Below are 22812 nucleotides of genomic sequence, written 5' to 3'. Positions count from 1 at the left end.
ACTCAGTTTAGCGTAAGGTTTTTTTTTTAATCATTGTCTCTAAATTTCTTAACTGTGTTTGATTTAATCTCTTTTTAATACATTAATTTGAAATTTAAGAACAAATAATCATTGGAGGTCCCCAAACCAGAAAGATCGTATAGTGCATACTTAGTGGCAGAAGATAATCTCTAAGAATAGCATCACAATGCTCTTGTATAGCATTTGTACTTCACTAATTACACTACATACAGGGATTTATTTGAACCTCACAATGGACAAGTCATCTGTTTTTTATTTTAAGGATGTGGAAATGAAGAATAAGGGAAGGTGATATGGTGGATCTAGAAAGATAAGTCACCGATTCTAGACATCTTTTAATTAGTTAGTGATGAGCCGTCAATAGCATGTTGGTAACTATTAGCAAGTTTTCAATAATAACTTTGTATTCTTTATTATGATTTATAACTTTAAAAAATATTGCCAGTTTCCTAGATGAATCTGTTAATACTTAGCTTTTTTCATCTGATTAATGACTCATTTATTTGTTTTAAAAATAATATTTTGGCACCTATCATGTGAAAACTTGTGTGGTTAGGCCCTGGAGTCCCATTATGAATAAGATGCAGTCTTCGCTTTTTCTTTCTTGATTACCTAAGTATTTAGAGAGGTGTTCTTTTCTTTTCTTTTCCTTTCTCTTCTTTTCTTTTCTTTTCTTTTTTAAGGTTTCAAGTTCTAAAAAAGTTCTAGTCAGTTAATATATGGGGTAATATTGGTTTCAGTATTAGAATTTAGTGATTCATCACTTATGTACAATACGCAGTGCTCATCACAAGTGTCCCCCTTATCACCCATCCCCCATGTAGCCCATTCCCCTGCCCACCTCCCCTCTAGCTACCCTCAGTTTGTTCTCTATGGTTGAGAGTCTCTTTTATGGTTTGTCTCCCTCTCTCTTATTTTTTCTTTCCCCTATGTTCATCTTTTTTTTCTCTTAAATTCTACATATGAGTGAAATCATATGGTATTTGTCTTTATCTGACTGATCTATTTCACTTACCATAATATTGTTTAGCTAAATCACTTCATTGCAAATGGCAAGATTCCATTCTTGTTGATGGCTGAGTAATATTGCATTGTGTATACATACCACATCTTCTTTATCCATTCCTCAGTTGATGGACATTTGGGCACTTTCCATAGTTTGGGTCTTGTTGATACTGCTGCTATAAACATCGGGGTGCATGTGCCCCTTTGAATCAGTATTTTTGTATCCTTCGGGTAAATACCTAGTAGTGCAATTGCTGGGTTGTGGGGTTGTTTTCTTTTTAACTTTTTGAGGACCCTCCATACTGTTTTCCAGAATGCTTGCACCAGTTTGTATTCCCACCAACGGTACAAGAGGGTTCCCTTTTTTCTGCATCTTTGTCAACATCTTTTGTTTCCTTTGTTGTTAACTTTAACCATTCTGGCAAGTGTGAGGTGATACCTCATTATACTTTTGATTTATATTTCCCTGATGTATGAGTGATGTTGAGTATCTTTTCATGGGTCTTAATCACCAGCTAACTCTTATATCTGCAACCAGGTTTGTTTGATTGACTTGTTTTTGAAAGATAATTCCAATTATGTCCTTCTCCGACCTAAAATACTTTGCTTCTCACAGCTTTTACAGTGAAGATTAAAATCTTTAAAACATTCTGCAATACCCTCAGTGATTTAGCCCTTGCTTGGCTATCTGCGTTGATCTGAATGTCCTCCTTAGCCCCTTCCACCTTTTGCCTTATTCAGTTTCTTTTTTCACCAGGTCTTTCACCATATTGTTTCACTAGTCAATAGCCTAAATGACTTTTACTTACCCTATAGGTATTGGAAACTGACACTTTTCTCTGACTAGGTTACACCCCCCTAATATATTCCTTCATTGGATATCAGTTCTGTTTTTCACTGCACTTTTCATGGAAGTGATTTTACACTGGTTCATGTGATTATTTAACAGCTTTCCTTTCTTTTTACTTAATCTCCATATGGACCATCTTTTTCTATAGAGGATATTTCTCTTTCAAACCTTGACTCTATTGTAGACAAAAATAAAAACTTATTGACATACAGCTGGTAATTTCTATAGTGATTTCATTGTTTTTTTTTTTTTTTTGGTTGTCTGATTGATGAGGTTTTAATTTATGTTTTTGACAACTAAGTCTGTTTCCTGTTTACTTACATAATATGTGTAAAATGTGCTCTTGGCCAAAGGAAAAAAAAAACAAAAAACAGTGACTTTAATTACTGAACTTGACTAAAATTTTAGTGATTTTTCTAATCAGAATTCTTAAGGTTGTGTTTGAATGTTATTACATACATAAAGTATATTCTATAAACACACTTCCCTTCTCTTTTTTCTTGAGTAGACATTTTTACTTAAGTAGGTGAATTGTTTATATTGAATAACTTTTCTAGGAGATGATGAGAAAATGAAGGGACAACATTTAGTTCCTTTTGTTTTTTGTTTGCTACCACCCATAGTTCATTGTACAGTATTGGATATTGCATATTATAATAATCAGAAATTGATTTTTATCTTAGTGTTAACTTTTTCTTTTATTTAATATTTAAATTGAAGTAGTATTTTAGAAATTTGAAAAATGCTGAACTTTTCGAATCTAAATATAACAAGATATAATTTGCATTTTATAGTTATTTGCAAATGCTATAGTCATTGTGATTAAAAAATGGACTGGTGAGAATGTTGTGAAAGGGATATTCTGACACAGTGCTGATGAATGTGAAACGGGATTCAAACTATTATGAAGTAAGCATAAGATCACTGTGGAAGTGTGTGTTACTGTAGAAAGAGCTTAATCTCTGAGAATGTCATTTAGCTAAAAAAAAGCAGACTATAGACACCCCCCCCCCACAGAAACACACATACATAAGCACACACATCCATTAAAATTTTAAGTGTATATGAATGCATAAAATCAAAAGATGTCTATAGTTGTATATGCTAAACTTATAATAAGTAGTTATGTATCGGGGTGGAGTGGGATCAGAAGAAGGAAAGAGGAGTTTTAACCTTTCATTTTACCTACTATTTAATTTAAAACATTTTTTTTTTCCTTTTCATCGAGTACTGATGTGTTGTGTAAGGTATACAGAACTAAATACAAATTTGTAAGCTTTTTAAACTGCTTTATTTCGAAGTTGAGTTGGTGAAGTTTTGTACTCATTTTGTTTTGGAAAAAGTGATCTAATCTTATTTTACTGTACAGGATATGAGTAATAACAAAAATACATTTTTGGAACCAATTTGTAGGTTCAAACTCTGCATTTGGGGACTCTATATAAATCTTTAGATCCAGCTGTTGCTGAGGATATTCTTTCAATTGCTGTGAGGTGTGTTGATTTTAAGAGAATGGATGGCTGTTCCTCAATTGTTTAATTCCTTTGCATCGAATAGTAAAAACTATTTCCACATTCTTTATTTAAAATTTTGAAGGTAGAATTTTCTTTAAAGAAATGCCAGATTGGTCCAGAAATTTCATCAGCTCTGTATTATGATTTGTCAGCAGATGGTACAAGCAGAGTCTTTTAAAGTATTTGTTAATTAGGGCATATTCATTTTCAATCTTTGCTACTACACAATCAAGACCTACTTGTTTCTGTTTCCCTCAATTTATTCTGGAGTTTGTCCAAGTTGAGTTTTAATGAGTTGTTTATTTCACTAGTTACATTAGGATTTATTTTTCCCTAGAGAGTAATGTTTGAATTGATAGTTTTTAAACCTATTCTGTAAAGTGAACATATGTTCAGACTAGGACTTCTCTGATATGTGAAATAGGCATAGTTAAAATAATTTTATTTTTACCAACTTATGTGTTAAAAAGTTGGTTTAGTGATTTTTTTTTAGGTATTTCCAGAATTTGTTAGATATTTTTCATATGAACTTGATTGAACTTTTTTAAAAAAAAATTAAATAAATATATAGTGGCATAAACCACAAGGAAATTTTTATTTTATTGTGCATATTCACTACATTTTAAAGAGCCTCCCAAATAGCATAAATAAAGTTGTAAAAACTGTTGGTCTGTTAAGAAATTCTGAAGCAAATGTGGTATGATCTTATGGTTAGATGAATTGGGTCTGATGAAGTGGACACATGGGTATTTATTATTTTTTTATATTTGTTAACCTATTAGAAATATTTCAAAATTGACCAAAACAAAAGGGAATGAAACCTCTCTTCATTGATACTAACAGATATATTGTATAACCTACCATCTTTGGCCAAGTTATTTTTAAATAGTTTATTTTAGTTCAAATGCTACTGGAGTACTTAGCAGAAGCATAATAAAATGTACTTTTATTTGTGGTCGGCTACATCTGGAAAATAAAACCACAAAAGCATGTCCTACGTGTATGATACAATTTATTTGTTTATTATTGAATTCTGGCTTTTGTACAAAGTGGATTATTTCCTTTGATGTTAAATTGAATCTGAAGGAGAGAATTGCTCCCTACCCTTGGGTATTATTAAATGTAGAATAAATTAATCTTTTTGAATCTGCATATATTTAACTTTTTATTCAAGTCCATGTTACCCGTTTGGGAACCATTTTATGTAACATATGATGGCTTGAAAGTTAAAATACCATATACAGTAGCTTAATTTGTTATGAAATAGTAAAGGCTCACTTATAAAAAGAATCCCAACTTTAATTTTGCCTTATAAAAGATTATTGCTGTAGTTATAAGAACATGGCTCTTGCTACTCTATAGGACTTTCTATAGTGTATTTAACTAAAGATAGAGTAGTTTAATTGTACATTTTATATTGTAGGTGTTCCAAATTTTTTTTTCTTTACTTGCTATCACTAATACATTTATTTTGGTCAGGAATTTTGAGAACTTAATATAGAGAGAAATACTTATTTTTAAATGCTTATAAAAACAATAATTTACAAAATGGTTGCATTGTTAAGAATGCAAAAGGAACAACAGTGACATTATAAATTTGTGTATTGGGTCCTTTTTGTTTTTCCTTCTATTTCTTTTAATACCTGCTATTTTACCTGTTTGGTTTATAGAATCTTTTATTCAGTGCATGTTTGTTTCTTGGTCTGTTCATTTCAGTCCGTTGGCTTTCTGGCAGAATGTGATCAGGATTGTGGTTGAAGGGTAAATCCAGGTAGAGCTACATATTGCTATTACATATTTGAAAATTGTATGGATAAGGTGGTCTGTGTATTATTAATGTGCAGTTGTATATTTAAATTGCCTGGCATGCTATTTAAGAGAGCTGGGTGATTTTTTTGTTGTTGTTTTGATATTTTTGAGTGAGAGAAAGCATATTTACTTAGACCACTGTTCCTAGGAACAGAGTTCTGACTACTTGAGGGAGATTTTTTTGTTTTAATGAGATGAAGTCCACATTATACAACATTCACCATTTTAATTATTTTAAAATGTACTATTCTTTGGTTTTTAGTATTTTTACACCATTTTGCAGTCATTGTCATTATCTGATTCCAGAACATTTTCAAAACTCTAAAAAAGAAACTCTGTCTCCATGAACATTTCATATGAACAAAATCATACAATATGTGGCATTTTTTGCTTGGCTTCTCTCATTTAGCATCCTTTCAAGGTTCATCTGTGCTATAGCAATTATTACCACTCCATTCCTTTTAATGGCCAAATAATATTCTTTTGTGGGGATATATAGCACATTTTGTTAATCCATTTTTCAGTTGGATTGTTTGATTGGGTTGTTCCACTTTTGGGCTGTTGAGAATAATGCTGCTACGAACATGCATTTATGAATTTTTATATGAACCTGATCTCAGTTCTCTTGGGTATATATGTAGAAATATAATTGCTGGGTCATATAATAACTCTATATTTACTTTTTTGGTGAACTGCCAGATTGTTTTGCACAGTGGCTTTAGTGTTATACATTCCTACCTCCATTGTATGATGGTTACAATTCTTCGACATCCTTGCCAACACTTGTTCTTTTTATTTTCTGGTTTTTTTTTTTCCTTCTTTATAGCCATCCTAGTGGTGTGAAGTGGCAGCTCAGTACAGTTTTGATTTTCATTTCCCAGATGATGTTGAGTATCTCTTAATGTGTGTATTGGCCATTTGTGTATCTTCTTTGGAGAAATGTCTATTCATGTTCCAGTTCATTTTTTTTTGAAAGATTTTATTTATTTGAGAAAGAGATAGCATGAGAGAGAGAGTGAGCATGAGCAGTAGAGAAGGGGAGAGGGAGAGGAAGAAGCAGGTCCCCTTTAAGCAGGGAGCCTGACCGGAAACTTGATCCCAGCACCCTGAGATCATGACCTGAGCTGCAGGCACACGCTTAATGGACTGAGCCACCCAGGCGCCCCTGTTCTAGTTCACTTTTTTAAATTGGGATGTATATCTTCTTGTCAAGTTGTAGGAGTTCTTTTTTTTTTTTTTTTAAAGATTTTATTTATTTGAGTCTGAGAACATGAGTTGGGGGAGGGGCAGAGGGAGAGAAGAGCATGAAGCAGACTCTGCACTGAGCAGGGAGTCTGATGCGGTGCTGTATCCCAGAACCCTGGGATCATGACCTGAGCTGAAGGCACTTAACCGACTGAGCCACCCAGGTGCCCCGAGTTGGGAGTCCTTTACATACTCTGGACAGTAGACTCTTTTACATATATGATTTACAAATATTTTCTTCCATTTTATTATCTTCTCACTTTTTGAATAGTAGCCTTTGGTATACAAAATTTTAAATTTTGATGAAGTCAAATATATCTTTGTCCTTTTTTGCTTTTCTTTTGGTATGATATTTATGAAACTGTTCTTAATCTAAGATCATGAATATTTATAGCTGTTTCTTTCTAAGAGTTTATAGTTTTAGGGTTTTTTTTAATCAATTTTGAGTTAATTTTCATATATACAGTATGGTAGGGGTCCAACTTCATTTGTACTTGGATATCCAGTTGTTCCAGGAGATTATTCATTCCCTAGTGACAGGTGGTGATTACACTTAACTGTAGTGAGTGTTGAGTAATGAATAGAATTGGCAAATTACTGTGTTATTCCCCTGAAACTAATATAATATTTTATGTTAACTATATATCAATTAAAAAAAGAGTATGCATTTCCATTGATTGGTCTTGACACCCTTATCAGTAATTGGACATAGATATAGGGGTTTGTTTCTAGACTGACAGTTCTAGGTCACTGATTTATATGTCTATCCTTATGCCAGTATGGCACTGTTTTATTTTCGTACTAAGTTTTGAAATTTGGAAGTGTTAGTTTTTGAACTTGTTCCTTTTCAAGACTTTTTTGACTATTCAGGATTCTTTGTAAGTCCATATGAATTTTAGGATTATCATTTTTAAAATAGACACCTGAGATTTTGATAGGGATCAAATTTAATCCATTAATGAGTTTGGGGTTTACTGCCATTTTAATAATATTCAATTTTTCAATCCATAAACATCTCTTACCATTTATTTAGATCCCTTCTTTAATTTCTTTCAACAATGTTTTGTTGATTTCAGGGCAACAGTTTTGTACTTCTTTGTTAAGTTATTCATAAGTATTTTATTCTTTTTGTTGCTATTATAAATGGAATTGTTTTCTTTATTTCCTTTTCAGGTTGTCATTTTAAGTAAATATATAACTAATTTTTTGTAATTCCCTTGTATCTTCGAACTCAGTTGAATTTATTAGGTTTAACAGGGGTGTGTGTATGTGTGTGTGGGTGCATGCCGCGCGTGTGTGCCGTGTGTGCGTGCACGTTTTAGGGTTTCCAATATATAAAATTATCTCATCTGTAAGTACTGATATTTTTACCTTTTCCTTTACACTTTTTTTTTAGATTTTATTAATTTATATGAGTAAGAGAGAGAGTGTGCACACATGAGTGGGGGAAAGGGAAGAAAAGGGAGAAACAGACTCCCCACTGAGCAGGGAGCCTGATTTGGGACTTAATACCAGGACCCCAAGGTCACGACCTTAGCTGAAGGCAGACGCTTAGCTAACTGAGTCATCCAGATGCCACTCTTCCTTTACACTTTGAATGCCTTTTACTTATTTTTCTTGACTAGAACCTATACTGCAATGTTGAATAAAATGGCAAATAAATGGCAAAAACAGAGATCTTTGCCTTTTCCCTGATCTTAGAGAACAAACCTTCAGTCTTTTGTCACTAAGTATGATGTTTGTTTTGTATTTTTCATAAATGTCCTATATCATGTTGAAGAATTTGTCTTCATTCTTAGTATGTTGAGTGTTTAAATCATGCAAGACTATTGGATATTTGTCAAAAGCTTTTTCTGTGTCAGTTGAGATGTACATGATTTTTCCCCTTCTGTACATATGGTGTATTGCATTGATTGATTTTCTTATGTTGAACCACTCTTCTATTTCTGGGAAGAGTACTAATTGTCACATTGTGTAATGTTTTAATTTCTTCTGATATGTTAGTATTTACTGAGGATTTTTACATTTGTGTTCACAAGGGTATTGGTGTGTTATTTTCTTATCTTTGTCTAGCTTTGGTTTCAGGGTAACATTGGCCTTACAGAAGGAATTAAGTTCCCTCCTCTATTTTTTGCATAAGTTTGAAAAGGACTTCTGCTATTCTTCTTTGAAAGAAGTTTGGTAGAATTCATCAGTGAAGGCTTCTGGTCTTGGACTTAGCTTTCTTGAGATTTCTGCTTCATTTTTGGAGGATAGTTTTGCTGGAATGTAATTACTGATGGATAGTCTTTCTTTTTGCACTGTGAATATTTCATCTACTGCCACGTGACCTCCATGGTTTCTGATTGGGAATGCCTTCAAAACTCAACCAGGCAGTTGACAATTCTGCCTTCTTTTCTTGTGCAGACTGTGAAAGTCAGTGGGAGGTGAGAGCCTCAGGCCTTTCTCTGGTCTTTGCTTTGCTAGTGCAAGAGCCGAGTGTGTGTATGGCCTTCTGTATTCCCAGGAAGACACTGGAACTTATTAAGCTTTTTATTCTCTAAGCAACACTTCCCAGACTTTCCTCCCAAGATATTGGTTAATCTGTTTTTTCCCCCTTTTTTAATCCCTTGTCCCAGGAAGTAAAGGCTAATGTAATACATTTTCTGTAAATGTTTTCTACAAATGCTCCAGGGTGGGTTTTTTGTTTTTTTTTTTAAGTGTTGGGAGAGTTCTGAATTAAAAGAGGTAAAGTAAGCTCATTGAGTTGGTCCTCCACGTAGCTACCAGACGAGTCAAAGCAAAAACCACAATTCCTTCTGAATAACGTTTTCTCTCTTAACCACTACTTACTTGTACTGGGGATGTGGACTGTTAAATGCCACTGCTGGGCTGAGGGGAAGGGGATTCAACATGGGTAAGTAAAAATACCAAAAAACTCACTGGTCTGAGATTCAGCAGCATTTTTTTTTTAAGTGTTCCGTTTGTTGCAGGATTTTAGTTAGTTTCCAGAGTTTTGAAAAAGTTAACTCTAGAGAGGTTTTGCCAGATTTTTGCAGCTTTTACGGAGAGATAGACTAGTGTACCTCACTCTGCTGTTTTTGCTGATGCCATTCCTCTTAAGGAGGTTTTAAGTGAAGTTTATTTCAGTGAGGAGGTAAGAAATTGATAATCCAGTGTTGGATCAGGGAGTGGAGGTAGATTGATACATCTAATGCTCATATCTTGGCTTTTTTTTTTTTTTTTTTTTTTTTTTTTGAGAGCCAGCACGCACACTTGTGTACATACACACACGGGGGAGAAGGGGCAGAGAGAGAGAGAGGGGGAATCTCAAGCAGGCTCCATGCCCAGTGTAGAGCCATTTGTAGGGCTCCAACTCAAGACCCTGAGCCAAAATCAAGTCAGACGCTTAACTGACTGAGCCATGCAGATACCCCAGTATCTTGGCATTTTAAACATGATTTATGAAATTAATTCATTTGACATAGTTTATGATTTCCTTAATTCATTCTGGAAATACTGTAATTTAAATTAAAAAGTAAAAAAAAGAGATTTCTCTAAACATAATACAGATTTCTCAAAGGACGAAGCCAAACAATATAGACATTTATATAAGGAAAGGATAAGATGACATGAATCATCTTCCACTTTTATCTTACAGAAATAACTATTAAAAATTCTAGACAGGGGGCACCTGGGTGGCTCAGTGGGTTAAGCCTCTGCTTTCAGCTCAGATCATGATCCCAGGGTCCTGGGATCGACCCCTGCATCGGGCTCTCTGCTCTCCCTCTCTCTGCCTCTCTGCCTACTTGTGATCTCTGTCTGTCAAATAAATAAATAAAATAAATAAATAAATAAATAAATAAATAAATAAATAAAATCTTAAAAAAATTTAAAAAAATTCTAGACAGAACTTTTAATGTCAACATACAGACACATGCAGACATACTTGTATGTATGGGTGACCATATTGTAATACAACTATGTATCTTTTTACTCACCCATTATTTCATGTTAGCTTTTCAACAATGAGATTGTCTGGGCTTAGGGTGTTTTAAATATTTTAAATATTGTGGCAAATAGTGTTAAAAGTATTACAAATGGTGTAAGTATTCTTTTAGATTCATGAAAATTCCTTTCAGATAGTCCTAGAAGATGAGTTAGAGGCAGAGAGGTTTTGCTAATCTGACAAATTAAAAGAGTCCTATGTTGTTTTAATTTGAATTTCCTCTTTTTGCTGGTGAGCCTTTGAGTTTTTCCATGTTTATTGGTCATGTCTGTTTTCATAGTCTGTAAGTTTTCTGTAATGTTTTTGGTCCATTTTTGAATTGGAATAGCTTTTTCTTTAAATAAAAAGCTTTTTAATGAAATGATTCATATTCTTCAGGATTCAGCTTAAATCAAACACCTGCATTCTTCCTCCAGCCTTCTCCTGGGTGTATCTTGCAGGAACGTTTATGTAACATTGTTTTAGCATTTATTATGTTAAATTGTAATTACTGGTTTAATTGTCTTACAAGTGGACTCTGAATTCCTTGAATGTAAAGACAGTTCCTGTCTCTTCAGATTTTAGCAAAGACTCTTCTTGTATCAAATTTTAAATATTAAATGTTATTGATTTTCACAATTAACTGTGGTAGATTGGGTAGGGGTTATTAATATATATATATATATATTTTTTTTTGGTACTTGTTTTTTAAAGAGGAAAGTGATGCTCAGTAAAGTTTATGTAAATCTTTTTCTAAAAGCATAAAAAGTGATTTAGCCATATGTGGACAATAGATTTTTAAAATTTCATGTCCTGCATCCAGTACCTTACATGAAAAACTTTGAAAGTAGGGTGAAAGATTAGAGATTTAAAGTACAAATAAGAGCGCCTGTGTGGCTCAGTGGGTTAAGCCTCTGTCTTTGTGTCAGGTCATGATCTCAGGGTCCTGGGATTGAGCCCTGGATCAGGCTCTCTGCTTAGCAGGGAGTCTGCTTCCCCTTCTCTCTCTGCCTGTTGCTCTGCCTACTTGTTATCTCTCTCTCTCTGTCAAATAAATAAAATCTTAAAAAAATAAAAATAAATTCAGAATATTGAACACTCTGGAGTCAGGCTTAGATGAAATCTCAAGATCAGTGGCTGTATAAAGCCTATTCAGGTATTTCTTACGGGTAGAACCCGTAGAAAAACAATTGATTTAGTGAACTTGGTTATTATTAGGTTATTATCAGGCTGCAACAACCACATGGCCTTCTTGTCATTGCAGTTGGACTTGCCAGCCCAATTCTCCCTCAGGAACTTTTCATTGACCATTCGTTTGCTTGAATCACTTTCTAGAGATATTCACTTACCTGGCTCTTAACTTCCTTCAAGTCGGCTCAAGTTTTGCTTGGAATTAGATCTGTTTTGTTTTTTTTTTTTTTTTTTAAAGTCTATACACATTATGAAATTGCTCCTTCTTCAGTTCCTATTTCATGTTCTACTTTTCTCTTACTGACAAATAGGAACCTGGGTATAATGTAAATATTTCATAAAGACCTATGAGAGAAGTAGGATAGAGGGCTCTGGATTAGAATCCCTGTATATAAGTTTTTGTATTTTTACTCTAAGATATTTAGAACAATGCAGAACTGGTAGTAAATTTTCTTAAGTGTTAACTAGTATTATTTTCATTGTTATCTTTGAAGATTATCTAGGTTGAAAAATTATAATTGAACAGAGTATATGTGTGTTTATGAATGTGTATGTCTGGACATTATTTTTATATTTATATTTTTTATTGTAGGAGTTTTTGAAATAGTGAAATTTAAATTGTGGAGTTGCATATCTATTTGATTTAGTTATATTTAAATTATTTTGAATGTCTGCTTTTTTTTTTCTTACAGCGTAGTTCATTTTTTATGTTGCTATTTGTAAATGGTGTTTATTATACTGTTATTCTTTCTCTTTTCTTATGCAGGACCAAAAGATCTCAGATTGCTGTAACTGAAGGTATATTTGAACTTCCAAATCTCACAATTCAAGCTACAAGAGCACAGACACTTCTGCTCCAAGCAATATATCAAAGCTGGTCTCACATTGGAAATGTCAACTCTTTGTCAGTGAATGAAGCTTTGATGAATGAAGTTTTCCAAACTATAGGTAAGAGCACAATCTTCTTGGCAAGTATTTGGAAAATTCTTATTGGTGGTGACTAATATTTTATTATTCAAATTCATAAGTATAGCCTGCTGAACTTAAATCGTGTACTAAATTTCTGTGCAAGTGGATATTTACAGCTTCTGTGTAAAATTCAGGATATGAGGTAAGCCATTCAGTTTCATTCCCTGCCAATTTCTGGATATATTTTCAGGATGTTCTTTTTTACCAACTTCTTGCACAGTTAACCCTCTTGCCTTACATGGATAACTTCCAAGGGGATCAATGTAATATCTATGTTTGAAATGATAGCCAAATCAAGCATAATTACAGTATGCCTGATTATGCTGGCAAATATGAATAAAATTCTTGATCATAATATTTTAAGACTTGGTAAGCAAATTATCCTTTTTAAAATATTTAAATTCAATTAATTAACGTATAGTGTATTATTAGTTTCAGAGGTAGAGTTCAATGATTCAGCAGTCTTATATTACACCCAGTGCTCATTATATCACATGCCCTCCTTGATGTCTATCACCCAGTTACCCATCTTCCCACCCCCACAAATTATCTGTTTTGTGTGAAAAACATTAGTCTTAAACCTTGACTGGTTAAGTTTACTACTACAAATAAAAAGTCTGCTTTGATGCCACCATAGGAGATGTTATCTTTATCTTACACTTACTTTTCAGGTAAACAAAAAAATTTACAGAAGTTTCACTTCTTTTAGTTGTCTCAGTTTAAAATAATCATCTTTCTTTTGTTAGTAACACAAAAGTAGCTTTTAAAGAAGAATATATTTTTATTAAATGTAATCATCCTTTCAAATAATAACCTGTGAATTTCCTACTTCACTTGCCTATAAAAATAAGACATTGGCTTTTTGTTTTTATGTGATGCTTTTGAAGGTTTTAATTTCAGACCATACTATGGGAGACTATATTATAAATTCTAAAAAACATAAAATAAAAAAGCATTATAATTAGAGCCTTTTTTTGACAAGTCTAATGACTAATATAAAATTTTATATAGTTTTGTGTTGTCAGGTTTTTAGGATTCTATAAAGAATGACAAGGCAAATGTTTCATTAGCCTAGAAGCTGTTAAACTTGGGGCTTATGAAAGGCCTTTAAATTCTTTGAATCTTCGGAAGTAGTACCCAAATTTTAGTGTATGTATGAACACTTAACTCTCCTACCACACATACATACATATTTATAATCTCTTTTTTAATCGATTCTTTTATATTATTTTATTAAATGCAGTGAATAAGTAACTCAGTTTTGACTTTATTTTTTCTTATATTATCATAGTTAACAGTTAACTTTCTTTTCTTTGCATTGCCCATACTTCTTGCATTCTTTTACTTAAAAATTTTTTATGATTTAGGTGTATGTCTTGGAAAGAACATATAGCTAGATTTAAAAAAAATATATTTTATTTATTTATTTGACAGAGATCACAAGTAGGCAGAGAGGCAGGCAGAGAGAGAGAGAGAGAGAGAGGAGGAAGCAGGCTCCCCGCTGAGTAGAGGGTCCTATGCAGGGCTTGATCCCAGGACCCTGGGAACGTGACCTGAGCCGAAGGCAGAGGCTTTAACCCACTGAGCCACCCAGACACCCCATAGCTAGATTTTTTAAATGAAGTTTTATAGTTTGTCTTTTAGCTAGTAAATTTAATCCATTTAGGTTGGTGTGATTGTTTTGTGACTTTGTTTCTATCTTACTGTTTGTCTCTTTTTGTACTTTTTAAACTATATTTTGTAAAAAATTGCTATTCCTTTTTTTTTTTTTCCATTTCTGCTTTTTGGAATTGTATGTTGATATTGAATTAATCGCTTAAAAGATAACTGCTGCTTAGGGAGAAAAAACTTGTGGACATTATCTTTAAGAAGTTAAATGTTGGGGCGCCTGGGTGGCTCAGTGGGTTAAGCCTCTGCCTTCAGCTCAGGTCATGATCCCAGTGTCCTGGGATCGAGCCCCGCATCGGGCTCTCTGCTCTGCAGGGAGCCTGCCTCCACCTCTCTCTCTCTGCCTGCCTCTCTGCCTACTTGTGATCTCTGTCTGTCAAATAAATAAATAAAATCTTTAAAAAAAAAAAAAAAAGAAGTTAAATGTTGAGGGGCGCCTGGGTGACTCAGTTGGTTAGGCATCTGACTCGATTTTGGCTCAGATCATGATCTTGAGGCTGTGAGATTGAGCCCCACATCTGGTTCTGCACTCAGCGCAGAGTCTGCTTGAGATTCTCTCTCTCCCTCCCTTTCCTCTCCCCACTTAGGGGCATGTTGTCTCTCTCTAAAATAAATAAGTAAATAAATAAAATCTTTTTAAAAAAGTTTAAAAATAAATAAGTAAATAAATAAAATCTTTTAAAAAAAGTTTAAAAAAAAAGAGTTACTGTATGACCCAGCAATTTTACTTTCAGATATACACACAAAATGGACTACATACTACGTCCACCAAAATCTTATACATGAATATTCATAGCCTTATTTTTTTTTGCATGTAATTATTTTTTAAAAATTTTATATACTTAAGGTATTCATATTGTTGTTTTGATATACGGGGTGAAATGATTACTTATAGTCAAGATAATTAACCTATATATTTCCTCACAATTACTATTTTTTAAAATGTCGTGTGAGTATAAAAAATCTGTCTTAGCAAATTTCCAGTGTACAGTATACAGTATTAACTGTAATCATCATGTGAGGCTGTACATCATATTTATAGGACTTACTCATTCTATATAACTGCAACTTTGTACCCTTTGACCAACATCTCATTTCGTCCATCTTCCTGCCCCTAGTAACCATTATTATTTCTCCTCTGTGCTTCCATGAATTAAACACTTTTAGATCCCACATAGAAAGGAGATCACAAAGCACTATTTTTAATAGCAAAGGTGGAAACAAAACAAAGGTCTATTAACTGATGAATGGATAAACAAAACTCTTCTATATCTGTACAGTGGAATATTTTTCAAATGTAAAAAGGCATGAAGTACTGATACCGCTATGATGCGGATGAACCTTGAAACACCTTCCTAAGTGTAAGAAGCCAGATGCCAAAAGGTCGCATATTATGATTCCATTCATATGAAATGCTTATAATAGGCAAATCCATAGAGACGGAAAGTAGATTAATGGTTGCCAGAGTCTGGGGAAAAGGAGTAATGGAGTGACTATTAGAGGTAAGGTTTTATATTTTTTTGGGTGGTAAAAATGTTCTGGAATTAGAAGTGTTGAGCTTTTTACATTGTGAATATGCTAAATTGCACATAATTATACACATTAAAAAGGTGATATTTGTTACATTAATTTATCTCATTGAAAAAAACTTTATTTAAATTGTTGAATATTTAGGTAGACTGCATTATTATATCCTATGATCTGAGTGTCTTTATGCCCCCAAAGTTCATATGTTGAAATTGTAATGCCAAATGTGATGGTATTAGGTAATTGGGGGCCTTTGGAAGGTTATTAGATCATGAGGATGGAGTGCTTAGGAAATTAAGAAGAGGCTTGTGAGTGTTCCCTTGCCCTAACCCAATGTGAGGACACACCAAGAAGTTGCCAGTTTGCAACCTAGAAGAGGCTTTTGTCAGAACCTGACCATGCTGGCACCTTGATCTTGAACTTCAAACTTCAGGAATGAGAAATAAACTTCTATTGCTTATAGGTTGCCCAGTCTGCAGTATTTTGTTAGAGTAGCCTGAGTGGACTAAGATGTTATGTTACTGCCATTCATATGGCCATAATCTTATGTGAAATTACTGTACAAAATCTGTTCTTTTAGGTCCTTACCCATAAGGCCTACAGTCAGGCCTTCATTGGCCATAGCATTTATCATATTCTGAAATTATCTAATTTTTTTTTGGGGGGGGGTCAAATTTCTGTTTCTGAAGTGGTGTTCTCTCCAGAGCTTTTTTGGTTTACTGTCTCACAATATTAACCTACCTTTACTTAAATTTTTTTTTGTCAACTGGCCTAGATCGCCTTAAAATTCATATTAATAGGTAGATGATGGTGTTATTTATGGCTATAATTTCCCTTTTTTAGAAGGGAAATTTTTTATAGAACTAATTCTATATTTCTTTTTCTGAATTTATCAAATGAATTGTGCTATCATAAAACATCTTATTTAAAATTTCTTTCTCTGAAAATATTCTGTCCTAACAGAATACTGGCACAGATATTATGAAATGGATCAGACAAGTGACTGCAGGTTAACTGATTCATAATCTGATGTTTTGTCATTGAGAAACCTAAAATTAGTGGAAATAATTTTTCAGATTAGAGGAAGTGAGGAAAATGGAATCATGTTAGGAAGTTTTCCCTCTTTGCCAAGGAATTTTTTTTAATCAAATTAAGCAGCTATAAAATTGATAATAAATGAATTAAAAGGATTACTTAAACCATTTTTAAAGGGCCAGATTTCCAAGTGTCAAGTTTTCTTAGATCTTTTTGCACTCCCCAAATCTAATTCTGTTTATTATATTCTTAGTGGAGTGCTTATAATATTGTGTTTTCAAATTTTCTATATTAAGATCCAAGAGGTACATATTTAATGTGTAAAGTTTTAGCATTTTATTATCTGGCATCTATGAGGTGTCAATAGGCAGTATTCAGCACTGTTAAATTTTGTTTAATATGCTTGTTTTAAGCATGTGATCTTTTGCTTTACATCACAACGAATTCTCATTTACTACATTAGTGAAGTTATTATGCAATGTATGTTCTTGGGCCTCTCAGACTTAATATTCTCATAACATGTGAAGTTCCATTCTACAGTTGGTTATAAGCCATGCACTTCTCAACATTTGTGTCTCACCTTCCATCATAATCTTGTGCTTCTAGCTTACCTACCTACTAGGCTATCTGCTGTCTTGTTATTGATGGTTAATAATCCACAGCATCCAATTTCTCTCATCCTTCACCCTCGTGGCTTTTCCCTCTTTTTATATTGAACATAATCATGGTTTGATAACATTCTCCTACATTATCCTTTTTACTTAGATGGCTAGTTGTTTAACACGATACAAGTCAACACTACTCTTTTACTTTGGGTTTACCATTATACTAATTATATCCTACTTGTTCTTCCAAAACATGGCATTCTTTTCCATATTCATGCCTTTGCCCATGTTTACTTCCTTCCCCTATGCTGCAAACATTGTACCTTGGTTTCTTTCTTTTTTTCTTTTAAAAATTAATTTATTTTTATTCCACTGGTCCACTTTTGTTTCTGTTTTTTTAAATTTTATTGTAATTCCAGTGTTAACATACAGTGTTATATTAGTTTCAGGTGTACAATACGGTGATTCACCAATTACATGCATTACTCTGTGCTCATAATAAGTGCACTTCTTAATCCTCATCACCTATTTCACATCACCTATTTCACCCATTCCCCCATCCATCTCCCCTTTGATAACTATCAGTTTGTTCTCTGTAGTTAAAAGTTTGTCTCTCTTTTCTTGGTTTGTCTTGGTTTGTCTCTCTCTTTTTTTTTCTTTACTTATATGTTTTGTTTTTTAAACTCTACATGAGTGAAATCATTTGGTATTTGTCTTTCTCTGTCTGACTTATTTCACTTAGTATTATACAATCTCCATCCATGTTGTTGCAAATTGCAAGATTTCATTCCTTTTTATGGCTGAGCAGTATTCCTATTTGTCCATCCATCCATCCACACACACCACATCTTCTTTCTCCATTCATCTATGGATGGACATTTGGGCTGCTTCCATAGTTTGGCTATTGTAAATAATGCTGCAGTAGACATAGGGATGCATGTATCCCTTCAAATTAGTGTTTTTGTATTCTTTGGGTAAATACCCAGTAGTGTGATTGCTGGGTTATAGGGTAGTTCTAATTATAACTTTTTTTTTAAAGATTTTATTTATTTATTTGAGATAGAGAGAGTGAGAGAGCATGAGAGGGGAGAAGGTCAGAGGGAGAAGCAGACTCCCCATGGAACTAGGACCCCGATGCAGGACTCAGTCCCAGGACTCTGGGATCATGACCTGAGCTGAAGGCAGCAGCTTAACCAACTGAGCCACCCAGGTTCCCCGTTCTAATTTTAACCTTTTGAGGATCCTCTATCCTGTTTTCCACAGTAGCTGCACCAGTTTGCATTCCCACCAACAGTGCAAGAGGGTTTCCCTTTCCCTACTTCTTACCAACACCTGTTGTTTCTTGTGTTGTTGATTTTAGCCATTCTGACAGGTGTGAAGTGATCTCTTATTGTAGTTTTAATTTGCCTTTCCCTGAAGATGAGTGATGTTGAGCATCTTTTCATGTGGCTATTGGCCATCTGTATGTCATCTTTGGAAAAATGTCTATTCATGTTTTCTCCTGATTTTTCAAAGTTATTTGTTTTTCAGGGTTATTTGTTTTTTTGGGTTTTGAGTTTATGACTTATTTATATATTTTGAATACTAACCCTCCAGCAGAAATGTCATTTGCAAATATCTTCTCCCATTCTGTAGGTTGCCTTTTAGTTTTGTTAATTGTTTCCTTTGCTGTGTAGAAGCTTTTTATTTTGACAGAATCCCCAAAATTTATTTTTGCTTTTGTTTTCCTTGCCTCAGGAGACATATCTAAAAAGATGTCAGAAAAATTACTGCCTGTTCTCTCGGATTTTAATGGTTTTCCTATCTCACATTTTGGCCTTTCATCCATTTTGAATTTATTTTTTTGTATGGTGTAAGAAAGTGGTCTAGTTTCATTCTTTTTGCATGTTGCTGTCCAGTTTTCCCAGCACCATTTGTTGAAGAGACCATCTTTTTTCCATTGGATATTCTTTTCTGCTTTGTTGAAGATTAGTTCGGCATAGAGTTGTGGATTTATTTCTGGGTTCTCTATTCTGTTCATTGATGTATGTGTCTGTTTTTATGCTAGTACGTTTCTGTTTTGATTACTACACCTTTGTAATATAACTTGATATCTGGAATTGTGATGCCTCCAGTTTTGTTTTTCCTTTTCAAGATTGCTTTGGCTATTCAGGGTCTTTTGTGGTTCCATACAAATTTTAGGATTGTTAGTTCTAGTTCTGTGAGAAAGGCTGTTGGTATTTTCATAGGGATTACATTAAATGCGTAGATTGCTTTGGGTAGTATAGACATTTTAACAATATTTGTTCTTCCAACCCATGACTATTGAATGTTTATCCATTTCTTTGTGTTGTCTTCAATTTCTTTCATCAGTGTTTTATAGTTTTCAGAGTCAGATCTTTCACCTCTTTAAGTTTATTCCTAGATATTTTATTGTTTTGTGTACAATTATAAATGGGATTTTTTTCCTTAACTTCACTTTCTGTTGCTTCATTATTAGTGTATAGGAACACAACAGATATCCGTATGATCATTTTGTATCCTGTGACTTTACTGAATTCATTTATGAATTAGAGTCGCTTTTAGGTGGAATCTTTAGGGCTTTCTATATATAGTATTATGTCATATGCAAATAGAGTTTTACTTCATCCTTACTGATTTGGAAGCCTTTTATTTCTTTATGTGTCTAATTGCTTTGGCTAGGACTTCAGTGGTATGTTGAACAAAAGTGGTGAGAATGGACGTCCTTGTCTTGTTCCTGACATTAGGGAAAAAGCTCTCAGTTTTTCCCCATTGAGTATGGTATTAATTGTGGGTTTTCATATAAGATCTTTATTATGGTGAGGTATGTTCCTTCTAGACTTAATTTGTTGAGGGTTTTTATTGTGAATGGATGTTGCAGTTTGTCAAATGCTTTTTCTGCATCTATTGAAATGATCATTTTTTTTTTAAAGATTTAATTTATTTATTTGGGAGAAGGGGAGAGAGTACATATAAGCTGAGGGGTGGGTAGGGACAAAGGGAGAGGGAGAAACACTCCCTACTGAGCAGGGATCCTGATGATGGGCTAGATCCCAGGATCCTGAGAACATGACCCGAGCCAAAGGCAGATTCTTAACCAACTGAGCCACCCAGTTGCTCCAAATCTTTTTATTTTTTTTTCCTTAGTTAAAGAGCTCAAATCTTCTTTTTAAAAATAATCTTAAAAATAATTAAAGAGCTCAAATCTTCTTAAAAATAATTCACATACTATACAGTCAATTCACCCTTTTCAAGTATATAGTATTTATCTTATAGTATATTCAGAGTTCTGTTTCCATTACCAATATTAATTTTAGAACATTTTCATTAACTCCAAAAGAAGTTCCATTTTCCTTAGCCATTATTCCCCAAGCCTCCCGTCTACCCAGCTCTAAGCAATCACTAGTCTGCTCTTGGTCTCTATAGATGTGCCAGTTCTGGACATTTCATATAAATTAGCCATATGAAATATAGCACTTTGTGACTGAATTATTTCACTTAGCATGTTGTTTTTTTTTTAAAAGATTTTATTTATTTATTTGACAGAGATCACAATTAGGCAGAGAGGCAGGCAGACAGAGAGAGAGAGATGAGGAAGCAGGCTCCCTGTCGAGCAGAGAGCCTGACATGGGGCTCGATCCCAGGACCCTGGGATCCATGACCTGAGCTGAAGGCAGAGGCTTTAACCCACTGAGCCACCCAGGCACCCAGCATGTTGTTTTTGAAGTTTGCCTATATTGTAGTATGTATTAGGACATCATTTCTGTTCATTGTTGAGTAATATGCCTTTGTGTCTATATACCACATTTTGTTTATCCATTCATCAGTTGATTGACATTTGGGTTGTTTCTATTTTTGACAATTCTGAATAATGCCATAAGCATTTGTGTTTGATTTTTTGTGTGGACATATGCTTTCATTTCTCTTAGTTGTATATCTAGAAGTAGAATTGTTGCATCATATAGTAAGTCTGTAGGTAACCTTTTGAGGAATTGCTACACTATTTTCTGAAGCAGCTATACCATTGTATATTTCCACCTGTAGTATGTAAATGTTCCAAATTTTTCCATATCATCACTATACTGTAATTACTTGTCATTTTGGTTCTAGCTATCCTAGAACATATGAAGTAGGCTGCCTCATTGTAGTTTTTATTTGCATCTTTATTATGGCTAATGATGATGAGCATCTTTTCATGTGCTTATTGGCTATTTATGTATCTTCTGTGGAGATGGGTCTGTTCAAGTTCTTTGTTCATTTTTTAATTGGTCTTTTAATCTTTTTGTTTTAAGCTGTAAGAATATTCAAGATATGAGTCCCTTATCAGTATGGTTTAGAAATATTTTCTGCAGTTGTGTTGGTTGTCTTTTCACTTTTCTGATGTTGACTTGTCTATTTTTTTTCTTAATTGTAGCTTTAGGTATATCTTTACATTGCATCTTACTATCATTAAGGATGCCTTGTTTCTTCTTTGTTATTAGTCCTTTTTTTTTTTTTTAAGATTTTACTTATTTTTTTGACAGAGAGATCACAAGTAGGCAGAGAGGCAGGCAGATAGAGAGAGAGAGAGAGGAGGAGGAAGCAGGCTCCCTGCCGAGCAGAGAGCCCGATGCGGGACTTGATCCCAGGACCCTGAGATCATGACCTGAGCCGAAGGCAGAGGCTTAACCCACTGAGCCACCCAGGTACCCCAGTCCATTTTCTTTTACTTTTTGCTCTTTTAATTATTTCAGACTTTGTTACATCACAGAATCCTTCCTGCTCTTATTACTCAGCTTGATTACAAGACCAACAATTTCTGTGATGCTGACCTTCTAGATTAAAATTTTCCCTTCTCCCTCTCTCTCCAACATATTCTGCTTGCAAGTAAGACGTTTCTGTGTGTTATCTCTACTACCATCAAAACAAAATTGTCATATCTGAACTGAACTGTCACTGATTTTTGTCATTTTTAGAAAGATTTATAATTGAGTTCCTCTTTTACCACTTCATTTAAATCCAGGTTGTGACTTACTATTTGGGTTTGAAATAACTTTGTTGGTTACTACTAAGAGTTGAATAGTATAAAATATAATCAAATAGAATGCATATAATGTAGTAAAAGTATTATGGTTATTATATTTATAAACATGAAAGATGTACATTGTTAGTAAATACAGTTATTCCTTACTTTTTCATTGGTGAGAATAGGAATTAAATGTCTGTGTAATTCCCCCTTGAAATTTTGAGTTTGGGAAATTCAGGATGGGAGAAATGCCTGAATAACAAAAAGAAAATATAGTATTCTTCCGAAGAGAGAGAGTTCAAAATACTTGATAATAAATAATTAGTGACATGATTCAAATTCTAAAATTCCTTACCTAGAAGATACAGTATAGATATTTATATCTTTTTGGAAAATGTGCT

General features: G+C 33.7%; 1 protein-coding gene across 6 annotated transcripts in view; it reads left to right on the top strand.

Annotated features, from left to right (window-relative positions):
• VPS13B (vacuolar protein sorting 13 homolog B) overlaps positions 1 to 22812 on the top strand; it is a 763452-nt gene that overhangs the window by 127801 nt on the left and 612839 nt on the right. For all 6 annotated transcript variants that reach the window (XM_047723595.1, XM_047723597.1, XM_047723594.1 and 3 more), the window contains one exon: positions 12369 to 12550. In XM_047723595.1, coding sequence (XP_047579551.1) covers positions 12369 to 12550 — 182 coding nt within the window. The remainder of the gene's footprint in view (positions 1 to 12368; positions 12551 to 22812) is intronic.

This window comes from Lutra lutra, chromosome 4, assembly GCF_902655055.1.
Source record: "Lutra lutra chromosome 4, mLutLut1.2, whole genome shotgun sequence".
Taxonomy (NCBI): domain Eukaryota; kingdom Metazoa; phylum Chordata; class Mammalia; order Carnivora; family Mustelidae; genus Lutra; species Lutra lutra.
This window is presented reverse-complemented; position numbering and strand designations above follow the sequence as displayed.